The 15633-nt window shown below is 33.5% G+C and overlaps 1 protein-coding gene across 2 annotated transcripts in view; it reads left to right on the forward strand.

The window, feature by feature from the left end:
- The window catches only part of Pcif1 (Phosphorylated CTD-interacting factor 1), a 44295-nt gene that overhangs the window by 7140 nt on the left and 21522 nt on the right, over window positions 1-15633 (forward strand). For both annotated transcript variants that reach the window (XR_011950285.1, XM_072525318.1), the window contains exons 5-8: window positions 2131-2317; window positions 3042-3326; window positions 10170-10459; window positions 11970-12239. Coding sequence is in view for 1 of the 2 variants with exons in the window: in XM_072525318.1 (XP_072381419.1) it covers window positions 2131-2317; window positions 3042-3326; window positions 10170-10459; window positions 11970-12239 (1032 nt within the window). In the remaining variant the exon portion in view is untranslated. The remainder of the gene's footprint in view (window positions 1-2130; window positions 2318-3041; window positions 3327-10169; window positions 10460-11969; window positions 12240-15633) is intronic.

Raw genomic sequence — 15633 nt, forward strand, 5'->3', positions numbered from 1 at the left:
TAATACTATTAGAAACGATCCCCAGAGTATCCGTAATTCAATACGTCAATTAACAATTCGGCAACAAAAATGTGTACAGGCTGCAGGGTTCCATTTCGAAAATCTATTTTGAATTATTTTTATTTTGTTACCATTATTGTATCTTTTCCAGTTCTAATTTATGGGTTTATCATAACTATGTACACATTTTTAGTTTTTTTTAAATTGTTCTTCGTTATTGTTAGTAGTTACTGTTTTTTGTTGTGCAGTGACTCAGTTTATCATTTCAATTCAAATGTTTGAAATTTATAACATTTGTTTAAATTAATTACCTTATAATTTGATACTTCATTATGGTTGTTCTATTTTTGGTAAGATTTGATCGTTCACTAAAAATTTAATAAAAGTGCGACAACATTGTCGCATATGTCGTTTTCATTGGCTATTTATGTAGTTTGAAAATCACTTATTGCATTTAAAAATATATATATACAGGGTGTAATATTTAATACGAATCCCTAAATTAATTTTTCCAAAGCCAGTCCTGGAATTTTTTAGTTTAGCTAATACCAGTCGAATGCTTGATAGTAGTGTACTGTATCATGCAAAAATTAAAAAAATCAAATGAGCCGTATAAACACTACATTAAAATGAAATAAATGGTCAATTACACAAATCACCCTGTTAATTAATAAAGAAGAGGAGTTGACATTTTTTAGTGGCCACATGATATGCTCCCTGAGGGACTCTACATATGGTAGAAGTATGTAAAGTTCCTCATGACTCACCCTGTATATGGCCCCTGCCGAAATACATAAATACCAATAGCCTAAGATGAGCAGAACATGTGATACAGAAGAGGGGCAGTTGACTTATAAACAATATGTTTTGCAAAAGAGATGTAGGATGGCCTAGAAAAAGGTGGAAAGATGCGATCAGAGATGATCTAGAGAAAATGGGAGTGAGAAAGTGGGAAATAGTGGCACAGGACCGACAAGGCAATAGTAAACACGGTAAAGATTCTCTACGAGAACGTTATTGATAATGATGATGATTCTGTGTTAAATTTTTGGCATCTTATAATCAACACAACAGTTCACTACATCTGAACGTTATTGTCTATGTACTGTAATTTTGGAAGAATTAGGGGCTTGAAATAGTAACTGAATCTAATCTATCTAATCTAATCGCTATTCATTCTGTTTCTTTTCGAAAATCTGCCTTATTTCATTCCAACATCGTGGACTCTTGATATTCGCCTGATTTGCAGAAATTGGAATTATAAACACATATAAATTACAGTAGACTCCCTCTATAACGAGAACTGAAATGCCAGACTAATTACCTCGTTATAAGCGGATCTCGTTATATCCAACAACAATTATACTGTGCATATATATATGAATATGTAGTTTTCTAAAACATTAACTTTCTATAGTGAAGCCATTCGGGGCAATATAAGATGCTAATAAATATTGTTTGAATGGCGTTTTTAAAACAAAGTTGTTTACTTTTATTGTCAATGAAATGCATTAAAACAAAAAAGAGTTGTTTACTTTTACTGTCAATGATATACTTTAAAACAAAAAATCTGTATTCTGTAAATATGTATAAAGCGTATAAAGGTATTTTGTCATTTTTGACTGCTTTAAATTGTCCAGTATTCTATCTATCATATTTTCTAAAAATGTGAAACAGTTTTATGCTTCTTCATTTGCGTTTTGTCCTTGGATAAAGTTTCTGACAACCTTTAAAACACTCCCCACATCTTGTCTATTAGGACCCATATTATTAGGTGTGAATGGTCAACTCTCTGCAATGACACTTGTGAATCATAAATTTTACATTCCCGACTAAGAATCATAAATTGTAAGAAGTTTATTGCGGGCGGCTAGCAGTTATAAAGGGTATTTATTTATAGCTACGGCCGGGCCAAAACGTAAAAAGCACGTTTTTTAATCTTCGTTATAAGCAAATTTACCTCGCTATAGAGGGTTATAATGCAATAGAAATTTCACGGGACATCTAATGTACCTCGTTATAAGCGAAACCTCGTAATAACCGTGTTCGTTATAGAGGGAGTATACTGTATCTTTACAAAAGTTACAAATAGCTCAGTTATCAATTTGGCTAAATTTATGTTTGAATCAGGTATGCGGAAGCCGCCAAGAAAATCATGGAATCTCGAAATGCCGAAGCGGAAAGCAGGAAGGTGGTGAAATGGAATGTCGACGAAACTTTTCAGTGGTTAAGAAAAACAGTGGGTGCCACATATGACGATTTCCAGGACAGGCTGGCGCATTTAAAACAGCAGTGCCAGCCACATTTAACAGAAACAGTAAGAAAAATATTTTACTATTTTTTATTTCACAATCTTTAAATGTGTCAATTATGTGTTATGTGAAAGTTTTTGTGCTTCTTCAAATCAGTTGATGTGATATATTGTCTAATTATCGTTTACTCTACCATATTACCTAGATTATTTTATCACATTATCAACATCTTCAATCACAAATTAGTCCATTAATTTGTAATCTCCCATTAACCTTAATTTCCAGAATTTGTAAAGCTTTGCCGTGTATAATTGTGAAACATATCGATTAGTAGCTTAATTACAGTTTGTTCAACTTCCTGCAAACTATAGATTGCCTAATATTTATTGATCATTTCCTCGGTTCAAATTATATTTGACAGCTTTCAAAAGTCAAAGGTTTTTGTTCTATGCAGAGTGCAATACAGTCTATTATAAATTTTTACCTCAACAACAACTATAGTGTAATAATTCAGTAGTTGTCAATAAAACTATATTTTACTCCATGACTTCAACATTTTATATTATCATCGTCGATCGAGAAGAATCGGACACAGGAAAGTAGAAACAATTCGAACTTATAATTACATTCGAATTTGTCCATTGGTCCTTCGAGCCGGATAAGTGTTCTTCTTATCCATCTCTGTGAAATCTTTGAGCAAAGCTAACTGGCGTTGTATGTCACTTCTTTCATTATATAATATTTTTTAGGAAATTGCTCGCAAATAACTAATCCTACCTTTTCCCATAGGTTAAATCCTCTGTAGAAGGAATCTGCCTTAAAATGTACAACCTCTCTGTGGAATACGCGAAAAAGATTAGAGAGAAATCTAACAACATGTTAAAAGAACACGGCATGGAGCTTCCCCAAAATATGTCGATGCATACGACGCGGAAAGTTTGGTGTTACCCCGTGCAATTCGCCATAGGCTGTCCTAGATTGCCCGTTGTAGATTATTTGCCAGATAGGGACCAGGTGGTACTTAGGTATCATGGAGATACGTTAGCAATTAATAGTACCCATTTAAATAAATTGGTAAGTATTGCAAATAATAAATGCGAGCATTAGTGCGGAATTAGACGGGATTAAATACAATTTGTTCAAAAACTATAATGATCGGATTTAAAAGCTTGATCTAAAAATAAAAAATTTTCTTTTTAAAATTATTTTACTTTTATAGTCACTATACAGTACGTTAAGTTTTGGATTAGATAGTGCAAACTACATAAAGCGCTAAAATCTCTCCATCACCTACTAACACATAACAACGCATGAGATGTGCATCTCCTTCCGTCGATTTTTGTTTTCCTTTCGTAGACCCGGTTATTTTTTTAAAACATTAACTCGATAAAAATTTACTGACCTTTGTAAGGCGGTGCATTTGTATCGGTTTTTAATAATGTGAACAATTTTTTATGGTTGAATTAAAAATAAAAGTGCATTTCTTTAAAAAGATAAAACAAAAAATATACTCTTATTGAAAATAAAAAATAATTCCCAATAAAATAAGAAATAATTCTTTATGCCCTACAGAAATGATTCAAATACTTGACCTTCTACGGCTGAACAGTATCCCAATTTGTCATAAAAACTTCTGCGGATAGATTTAAGAGTTTTTGCTGCAGAATTGGAGACTTCTATTATTCGGTTTTTTAATTCGTCCAAATTTTGGGCTCTAGCCTCAGGATGATCGTAGATGATGTTTTTTAAATGTCCCCAAAAAAGAAGTCCATGGGTGTAAGATCTGGAGATCGAGCAGGCCACTTAATATCGCCTGTTCCACTGATAACTCGATTCGGGAAAGTATTGTTTAAGTACTCCATAATTATTCGAGCGTTGTGAACTGAACAGCCGTATTGATGGAACCAAACATTCTCCAGATTTACATCAGGAAGATTGAGAATAAAAAAAATGGGCATTAATTTGAAACATAACAAGACCCCCTCTACAGAAGAACCGTTGAACATTATAAGAGAAAAACAATACAATATAGAACTACTCCAAGAACAATCAATAAGAGAACTATACAAACAACGTCTAGACCAAAAATTAATAGAATTCAGATACGGCAACATCGAAGAAATGTACGAGCATATAAAGGCGAGTATAAAACAAGCAGCATTCGAAGCCCTTGGAGAGACATATAACAAATAAACAGCACTATTATGAAATAAATGAACCAACAAAAAGAATCATCATCATCTTTGGCTCGACAATCCTCTGTGGATCTTGGCCTGCTCTAAGATTCGTCGCCATTCTGTTCGGTTTCTGGCAACATGTTGCTATCTTCTGATTTTTAATATCCGTAAGTCGGTTTCAACTCCATCTAACCACCTAATTCGCGGTCGGCCTTTGCTTCTTTTTCCTACAGGTGTTCCTGTGGTTAGCTTTTTAGCAATCGTATTTTCTGGCATTCGTATTATGTGTCCAGCCCATCTAAGTCGCTGTGTTTTAATGAACGTTATGACATCTGGCTCATCAAAGAGCTGATACAATTCAAAATGATATCTTCTGCGCCACTGCCCTTGGTCGTTTATAGCTCCAAATATTTTGCGGAGTATTTTACGCTCAAATATTCCCAAAAGTCTTTCATCTTTCTGCGCTGGAAACAACGGCGAAACAGGTCGGTCTAGTCATCAACGAAGACAAAACCAAGTACATGTTGGTTACAAAGGATCCGATAGCAAATGAGGAACGAGAAACAATCTTTGGAAGTCATACCTTTGGACGTGTTGACAACTTCACATACCTTGGGTCGCTATTGACTGCTACCAATAAAACAAGCGAAGAAATCAAAAGACGAATAAATCTTACAAATAGGGCATACTATGGACTCCAAAAGCATTTCCACTCAAGAAACATTCAAAAAAGAACTAAAATTATTATATACAAAACATTGCTGAGGCCGGTCCTCACATATGAAGCAGAAACAACAAAAAGAATAATTGAAGAAAAAAAGCAATTATACAGAAAATAGTTGACTACAAACAACGATGAAGTTTATAAAGAATATAGAGAAAAAGATAGAGAAGTGAAAAAACAAATAACACAACAAAAGAATGAAGAATGAGAAAGAACCTGCTTAAATATTGAAACATACATAAGCATACACAGTAATATAGTAGCAACAGAGATGGAATGCCTGCGAAGATGCTGCAGAGTAACAAGAATGGATAGGAGAAGTAATGTCTAAATAAAGCAAACAAAATCAATAGAAACAGACATACTTGCCGTGAGTAAGAGAGGCCTAAACGATGGAGAATAGGACAACAGAGAGAGATGGAAACGGTTGAGCGAGTATTAAATCGAGGTATACTCTACTATTCAAGTTGCCCTCAATAAAAAATGGACCTATTATGTGGTCTCCTAAAATACCAGTCCAGACGTTAACTTTTCGAGGGTGTTGAGTTCGGTAAACAACACTTCTGTACTGGTTTTCCCGCGCCCAATACCTCGTAATGGAAGGGTTGTGTCTCTCTACTAACGAAACTGAAGAATGGTCAGTAAATAAAATGTTTTTAATAAAATTGGGTTCATCATTAGCCTTCGTTATTAGTTTCACAAAATTCCATTCTTCTTGCATTGTTGAACAAGGAAAATGTATTTTCCAAAGTGCATTCCGAAGTGATCTAATTCCCATGAAACTCCAGTAGACCAGATTCTTCATGAGGTCAACCCTGGACACCAGATACCACGGGACCATCGATGTCATAAAATTCGTGTTCAGTGACCCCAAAAACATCAGAGTAACGAGTTTGTACGGATTTTGTATTGAATTTTCAAAAACTCCAGGAAACTTTGTCCACAATGTACACCAGGTGCCTCGGAGACCATCGCCGTCATGATATTCGTGATCAGCCACCTCGAAAATCGCCAAGTAACGTGTTTGCACTGATGTATCGAATTTACATAATTTTCTATCGCTCTTACGAATCGAATGCAACAAGTTTCATTGAGATCTGTCCAACTCCAAAAAATTTGTAGGTTTATTGCCTCGTCTTTACAAAAAAGGATGCAGTAATGCGGGAATACGTCAAATCACTGTAGAAAAATTACTATTTGTTTTTTTTTGTTTGAATAACAAATTTAAATTTCTATTTAGACATATCCTGCTTTTTAAATGTTTAAAATCGTGTACCGCTTATCGCGTAATTAGGAGATCATATACGAATAACAAGCTACATTCTTCATTGATAACCCTCTTGAAATGCAACCATGATCGCATTACAAAGTATCTTCATAAGATAGGAATTTATTGCATCAAATGCATTTGTTGAATGAAAAGTTTTTTCAGATAATAGTTTGGAATACTATAGTTAGTACATCAGTTACTAGAGTTTGAATATATTTTTGTTTTTTCTATGAAAAAAAAAGTGGTCAACCGTTATACCAGAGTTCAATCAAGGAATAATTTTCATGCTAGTTTCATTATTCATATCTTCATAACTGATTTTTTTATTCATATATGAATGAATGAATAAATGATTGGTTTCCAATATGAAGCCAAATGTTAACTTAGTGTTTAATTTTTAGATAGTATTACTGTTTAATATTAATTAGTAATGTTGTTCATTTGGAATGTTGTATTTGATTGATTGGACAAGATATGAAAGTTTTTGTTGGGGGTAAATATTCTCTTTATTCCTCTTGATTTAAGATTTTTTTCGATTTTCACCTTTGATGTAAGGAAGAAAAGCTTTCGTATGATGAGGATCTGAGTTTTTGGGTTGAGATTGAGTGGGAGATTAATGTCTGGATGCTCCTATTGATGTGATTTTCGCGGTAATCGTTTTGGATGAGGGTTTGTTTTAACCTAGAGAGCTCAGCGAGTCTACTTGCATCATCACAAAGGCGTATTGATCTGGAGACAAGGGTATTAATGACTGATTTAATTTGTGAAGGGGGATGATGAGAGTTAGCATGCATGTAATTGGTATGCGTCTACTGAAGTATTATTTATATCTTCTTCTGAATTGGCTCTTCTATTTTTTGTTTCTACCATATCGCTGTCCTTGGCAAAGCTGTCATATTTGTCATACTGCGCAGGGACGAAGTTTGGATCTGCAATACTATCATCTGATGAGAAATCTAATAGATCCTGAATTTCATCTGGAAGTGATGCAGCAACGCTACTGGCGTAACACATCTTAGGCTCATCTCTGGCATGGTGCTCTACAATGCAACAAAAATAAAATTGTTATTAGCAAGCAACAAAAAAATGAAACCGAATGCACATGTTCAGATCTTTTATTGCAATTTTCTAATACAGTTTCCTTATCTTAATAATACATACGAATATTCTCTGGTGCATCTGTAAAATATTATCACATTTATTTTATTTATTCCACGTACAATACATACATAAACAACTGGAGAATTGTATATTACAGTAAAAATATTGTAAAACTACTTATAGAAAATAAATTATGTTTTTACTTACCATTGGCATTATTCAGATATTTAAGCATATTCAGAATGTGTTTTTCTCTAGACATTTTTCAATTTTCACTTATTATATTGTTATTACTAAATTTAAACAAACATTTTTGACACTATGACACACTAAACTATGACACTCGGTTGGTTGCTCGTTACATTAAAATCTAACCATGAATAAGGGGACAAGTCAAGTTGCTCTCATTATTCACTAAGAGAAATACTGATATAGTCAGTGCCAAAAGGAATATGTTTCTGGATAAAAAACATATCCCTTTTAACACTAAATTTTATGTACTATTTTGTAAGTGCCTCTTTTGGAACAATCAACTTAACATACAATTTCAGCTACATTGACTTGTCTCCTTTTACCCACAATTAAAACATACTTTTTTTAACCTATATTTGAATTAATCCCGTTTTCATCAAAAATTGACTTGTTCCTTTTTCACGCCCAACAGCGAATTAAATTCAACATTTTACTGTTTTCAATGACCTTATTTTAATTTTTAATCTACGATTTTATCATAGGTACAAAAAGGATCTTATAGGTTATTTCTATTATACAAAAATATTTAATGTCATTAGTCAAAATAAAAGATTCCTTTAACATGTTAACAATAACTTTACTCTATACCTACTTTCATTAAGCGATGCAGGGCTTATAAACAAAGATAAATTTAACAGTTGATTGTTAAAGATGTTCCAAATGTGTCTACTCGTTCCGATAAGTAACAGTATAATTATGACACTTTATTATTTTTTTTATTTTCTCAACTATTAGTGTTTATTGCATAGTATATAAATTATTTTTATCACTGAATACATAGTAAGCAAAAAAATAATCCGATTCATAAAATTAATGAATATTTTATGCATACATGCAAGTAACAGTTCTTCAAGAATATTTAAAAACTAACCGAAATGTCCATCTTTATTTCGTTACTGCCGACGTCGTCGGAACTCATACAGGTTCGGACACGATTTAAGTAGGTATTATATTTTGGTATTGAAATTTTGTAATTTGAATCGATTTGTGAGTATATTTTTAGTCATCTTGATGGTCAAAGGACAATAAATTATATTTATGTTGAATTAGCAATTATTTGTTGTGCGATTTAAAACTATTTAAGTATATATTTTTATTTGTATAACGACCCTATCTATACGTGATTGTGATTACTGTAACAATAACCACGTATTTCAATAACTGATATTGAAACCAAAAATGTCATCCACTGATTCTGCTAATGAATTGGTTGAAAATACATGGAGTCCTCATCGAAAACGAAGTAAAAGAAGCCCTCTTAGCGTTGAAGTTAAAGAAATCATTTTAAATGTTTTTAAATGTGAAAGACAAGAAAATTACGGGTTAGTGGTTGAAGATATTGTGAAAAAAGTGGCTAATAAAGTTGGAGTTTGTGATAGAAGTGTGTTTACGGTGATAAAGGAATACAAAACGAATCATCAATTCGCTGGACCAAAAGTATGTCTGACCAGGAAAAAGAAGTTTGACAAAATTGATGATTTTAACAAAAATGCCAAAATTAGAAGGCTGGTTCATAATTTTTTTATGAGCCACGAAATACCCACCGTTGATAGGGTTTTAAAGAAGGTGAACTATGACCCTGATTTGCCAAATTTTTCGAAAATCACATTTTACCGAATATTGAAAAACTTAATTTTCAATACAAACGTAGGGGAAAAAACGGTCTTTTGCTAGATAGAGACGACATTGTGATGTGGCCAAGAGAATATCTTCAAAAGATGAGAGCTTATAGACTTTACGTTTTGTTCTGATGACATATTTATAGTACCTACATATGCATTCCCCAAAATTTTCAGATTTAGATAATTTAACAGTGACGAGTCACGATATATTAATAATTATATAATTATATATAATTATATATATATATATATATATATATATATATATATATATATATATATTATTTCAACATAATTGAGTAATGAGTATTTTTTTTTGTTATTATTATTATGAAACTTTTTAGAATTGTACAAACAACTAAGTATAGTAAAAATTAAAAATAAAACTTATATTTTTTGCAGGCACTCTGTACATAAAATTGTTGGCAAAAAAAATAAATTATTGGCTTTTTTGCCCTGTATAAATGGTTCCTATTATCGGATATCAACTAAAACATTCAGGTTCTTTGTCGAGCACTTTTGCAAAATTAAAATATAAATTTCGTATTTTATAAGATAATATATATTCTGACTAAACAAAAAGATAATCCCAAATGCGGCCCTGTTGCAGGCCTACACGTGGTAATGTTTACATCTTCCTGCATCGGTTAATGAATTTTACTATAGACATGTAGTTTATTACATTTTATTAAAGTATTATTTTTTAATAATCGCCGCTTTTATCTTATTAATTCAATAAAACTGTCATTTATGTTATTATTGTTTTTATAGGAACACCTCTATAGGCATAGTTGCTTCGACGATAGGAAATTCGACCTGTTCATCCCTCGAGTTTGGGTGGTACTAAAAAGATACGCCACGTTTCTAGGTGTCAATCCGTCACCTAACACCGCCAATGCTGATGTTCAAGACACGCAACAGAGTCTGCCGGTTACAGTCTTTGAGTGTCTCAACAGAGCCTTTGGTGTCACCTTCGAATGTTTTGCATCACCTCTAAATTGTTATTTTAGACAGTACTGTTCGGCGTTCGCCGATTGTGATTCTTATTTCGGAAGTAGAGGGTGAGTATACATTATTATAAAATTTTTAGTTTAAATTAATATTAATGAGATGATTAATTATATTAATAATCTCAGTGGTTTCTTAATAAGATTCAGAAATACCAATTAACCATATTATTGACTGTTAAAATATAATGTAAGTGGAATGATAATGAGGAAAATTATTATTTATAATACCATAAAGAAAATACCAAAAAGAGATGGATAGACGATATAACAGCTGTAGCTGGAAAGCAATGGATGAGAATTGCAAAAGATAGGGAAGCGTGGAAACAATTGGAGGAGGCCTATGTCCAACAATGGATGAATGAAGGCTGAAGAAGAAGAAGAAGAAAGAAAATTTATTTAACAATTAATTTCCTTCTTTGTCTTATAAAAAAAATTATGATTCTTTCTAAACCTGATATAAAATGAACTTCATCCAAGTTGTAACCATAAAGTACTAAGCACTAGAAGTGCTTCGTGGGAATACTAGGGAAGAACTGGAAGCACTAACTATGGGAATAAAAGTAAATGGCCGACCAATCAATAATATACGGTTTGCCGATGACACATTTTATTAGCGGAATGTCTTGAGGATTTACAACAAATGGTTGACAGAGTGGTAGAAGTCAGTGAAGAAAACGTACTGTCCCTAAATACAAAAAATACACAATTTATGGTAATTACAAAAGCCCAACAGCGCCAAGAACATATAACAATACATGGAGAACAACTTAAAAAAGTTGAAAAATATAAATATCTGGGTACAATAATTAATGAAAATAATGAGTACACAGAAGAGATTAAGGCAAGAATAGGACAGGCAAGAAATTCTTTCAACAAACTGAAAAAAGTACTCTGCAGCAGGGACATTTCAATTTCTTTAAAGGTAAGACTTCTGAGATGCTACGTGTTCTCCGTATTATTTTATGAGGAGGCTTGGACATTAAAGAAAGATGTTTCGGACAGATTAGAAGCCTTCGAGTTATGGGCCTACAGAAAGGTGGATAGAGTCACAAATGTCGAGGTGTTGAGAAGAATGGGAAGAGATAAAGAAGTTTCAATACAATAATAGTCAGAAAACTGCAATATCTGGGACATGTCATGAGGGGCGAGCGTTATAACATGCTGCAATTAATAACGCAAGGAATAATACAGGGTAGAAGGAGTCGCGAAAGAAGACGCATCTCCTGGTTAAACAATTTGAGAGCTTGGTTTAACTGCACTTCTGCTGACCTCTTTAGAGCAGCGGTATCGAAAATGAGAATTGCCATGATGGTTGCCAACCTTCTTAGAGGAGATGGCACATGAAGAAGAAGAAGCTTTCGACTTCCTCTCTGAAGTCTTCATCAGAGCATCGGGGGTCTCAGCCCCCTGAACCCCCTGGTCACTATATACTGTTCACTGCACTAATGCACGAGTTTTCTTTCTTCTTTCCTTTGATCAATTTCATAACATTGTATGACCATCTAGAAACGAAATAAAATTGTTGGTCACACGATTTTTAGATATTTAATTTAAATTTTAGGTCATTTCTCAAGCTGAAGGCAGTTTCGGGCTCATTCGAAGCGAATCCCCCTTACTGCGAAGAACTAATGGAAGCGTCCGTGGACCACATGGAGCGGTTATTGAGCGACAGTCCGGAACCCTTAAGTTTTATAGTTTTAATGCCCGATTACAGGGAACCAACTCCCGTTGCGTTGCAGAGGCTCGAAACGAGTCAGTTTAAAAGGAGACAAGTGATCGTGCCGGCGTACGAACACGAATTTAGGCATGGATTTCAACACGTACTAAGCAAGTAAGTATAGTATAATTTTGAATAACATTACCACTCTATCGTTAACAAGTTTGTTTCTTACAAAAAAGTGTTTTTGATAAAGTAAATCCATTTAACAGAAAAGTAGCGGTCAACAAATGCATGCACATAACACGCGAAACCCGATGTTTATATAATTGTACAGGGTTGTATTAAGATTCTAGCAGCCTATACCATCTGAATTTGAAATGAATTAATTTATAATTTTTATGATTACTGTTAAAATAATAGTAATCAATGATTAATCTTTCAAAGAAGTATACTTAAATAATATTTTTGTAAACTGTCATTCACACATCATTAGTTAATTGTGGTATTAATCAAAAGGCAAAAAATAGAAAGTTGTTTTTATCCATTTTACGCTTTAAGACCAATATTTGGAAATAAGTAATAATATTATCATTAATGATATAAAAAGAGACCTCTTCTTGTGTAAAAGTTCGGGAAAATACTTATGCATAATTATAGGGTAGATAGACTTATACATTTAACATTACATTAACATTAATAAATAAAATTTATTAAGTCGACGTTTCGATATCGATTTAACATTTATTTGTGTCAGCAGAAACGAATGTATATTTAGAAGAATTGTGACATCACTATTTTTGACTTTGATGCCGGTTATGTCGAAGATGGTTCGAGATATCAAAATGCCGCTTTCAGATTTTGATTCAGGAGACAAAACTATATATGAATCCATCGATAGATCGTCCCCAAAGTATTGCATAGGCGACAACGCACAAACGAACATACTTTGCGGATGTAAAACGAAAGTTTTTCTTTGAAAATGATGAAAAAAACTTTTTACTATTATGTACATATAAGTAATATCGAATTACGAAAAATAAGTACTGGAAAAGTACATAGGTACAATGAGTAAAATGGGTTACAGTTTTTCATTTTTAAAATATTCCATTTTGTTTATGTAATTTCGAATTATTTCGTATCTTTTATTTATCATTGCTACTCATTTCCACATCAAAAGCTAGATCCACCTTCAACCAGATGGGGGCCTTCTTCAAGAGCGACAACCTCTTGGTATAAAAGTAAGAATGCTGCGATGCTACGTCTTCTCTGTTCTTTTTATGGTGTTGAATCGTGGACCTTGAACGAAGATATGTGCAGAAAATTGGAAGCATTTGAGATGTGGCTATATCGGAGAATACTTAAAATCCCGTGCACTGACCGAGTCACCAATGAGGAGGTCCTCAGAAGAATGAAGAAGAACCGTGAGGTACTGACCACCATCAAATCTCGAAAGTTACAGTACTTTGGACACATTATGCGAAATGAATTCAGATATACCCTTCTACAAGCCATCCTGCTAGGAAAAATATTTGGACAACGGGTTCCAGGAAGAAGAACGTCCTGGTTGAAGAACCTAAGAACCTGGTTCAACACAACATCTATGCAGCTTTTCCGCGCTGTGGGAGATAAGGTGAAGATTGCCATGATGATCGCCAACATTCGTCACCGATAGGCACAACAAGAAGAAGAGAAACTCATTTCCACACCACCATAGAGGTAGAGTGATAATGGTGCGTTTTTTTTATGTGGTTTCCCCGGTAGGCCTAATCCACAAATACTTAAACTTAGTGCAAAATATTATTCTGAGAAACTTGATGTACTATCATCGTCAGGGTTTATTATAATTGAATCTACTCTGGCTTCTACTAAATTATCTAACTCCCACATTTTCGGTTCCACCTTTTGGGTAACATGCTGTACACAATTTTTCCATTTTTGCGGAGTTATGGTGGACAGAGCTTCATGAAATAAATTTTTCATGTCGGCAAACTTAAAAGTTGTATTTTTAGCTGCTACATAATTTTTTATATCTGCCCATATCAGTTCTATGGGATTCAACTTACAGTGATATGGTGGCAATCTTAAAACAATTTTATTTTGACTTTTCGCCATTTCGTCGATGATGTATTTATCATACTGTTTTTTATGTTGATTAACAAGTGCTAAAAGTTGCACTTTGAGAAGTGAGTCGTCAAAGGGGATGCATTTTAGATGTAGCCATTCTTGGATATCCGCTTTTCTAGAAGATGTGGTGGGGATCTTTTCAGATTTTCTGGAATGATACGACGCATTGTCCATTACAATCACAGAATTTGCTTCCAATTTGGGTCACGTTTTTTCAAACCAACTCTCAAAACCTTTTCCATCCATTTCCTCATGGTAATCTCCACTTTTCTTTGATTCAAAACTCCATAGAGCGTCAGCAACAAATCCGTCTTCGCTGCCTATGTGACAAATAATCAGTCGCTTTCCTTTACCTAAAAATTCAAATATTATTTATCAATTTCAATGTTCAACAAAAAATATTACCTGATGGATTTTTCAGACCTGTCGAGAGTCCATCCAAAAATGCTTGTCTGGATGAGGTGACTGACTTATCAATCCATGTTTTTGATTTAGTATGACCAGCGTTAATCCAAGTCTCATCTAAATAATATATTTTACGATTGCCATTCCTATGATCTTTTATCTGCCTTAAAAATTCTCTTCTCCAGATTACAAGGTCATCTCTGTCTGTAAGCATACTGTTCCGGCTAGGTTTTTCAAATTTGAATTGAAGTAGTACGTTTGAAATCAGGTAGATTGGGGTCGTCGTTGACCTGTTGTAGAACTCTATCTATCGTGGGAATTTCATTTCTAAAAAAGAATTGATGCACTATTCTTCTTATCGCTACCTTGTCAAAATCATCTACAGATTCGAGTTTGCCTTTACGAGTGGTACATTTTTTTGGTGCAACTAATGTGTGTGTAGTTTTATATTCTCTAATAACTTTAAACACAGAACTATCCGATACTCCAACTTTATCGGCTACTCTTTTCTCAACAGCGGACAATATTAACGCCGGATTTTCTTGTAACTCGTGCTTATACACATTTACAATTATTTCTTTAACGTCTACGCTTAAATGGCCTTTTTTAGATCTCTTTTTGGGGGGAGTTAAAGGTATGTTTCCGAGTTCATCGGCAGAATCCGTGTCCGACATATTAATTTGTTTTAGTGACTGTATATACAAACCTGCAAAATATTATTTACAGGCTAATATTCTAATAAAATAATAGATAATAGATAATTGAACAGATATATTAAAAAGGTCAATACTCCCAATCACAATCTTTATTTTCAAGGTGTTACAGAAGCGACCGATTTCGAGGATTACAATATTTGCCTCATCCCCAGACAAAGCAAAGAGTTTGTTTTGTTAAAAAACAATAATATAGATATCGGCTATAAGAAGTTTTCCGCTTACATCCAGGGTACTGTCTGTCTTCATCTTTTCCTTTATGACACTATCTATTGTAGTGAGGTGATATGTTGATCATAATATATGTTGTAAATAAAATACTC

Source organism: Diabrotica undecimpunctata, chromosome 3, assembly GCF_040954645.1.
Source record: "Diabrotica undecimpunctata isolate CICGRU chromosome 3, icDiaUnde3, whole genome shotgun sequence".
NCBI classification, from domain to species: domain Eukaryota; kingdom Metazoa; phylum Arthropoda; class Insecta; order Coleoptera; family Chrysomelidae; genus Diabrotica; species Diabrotica undecimpunctata.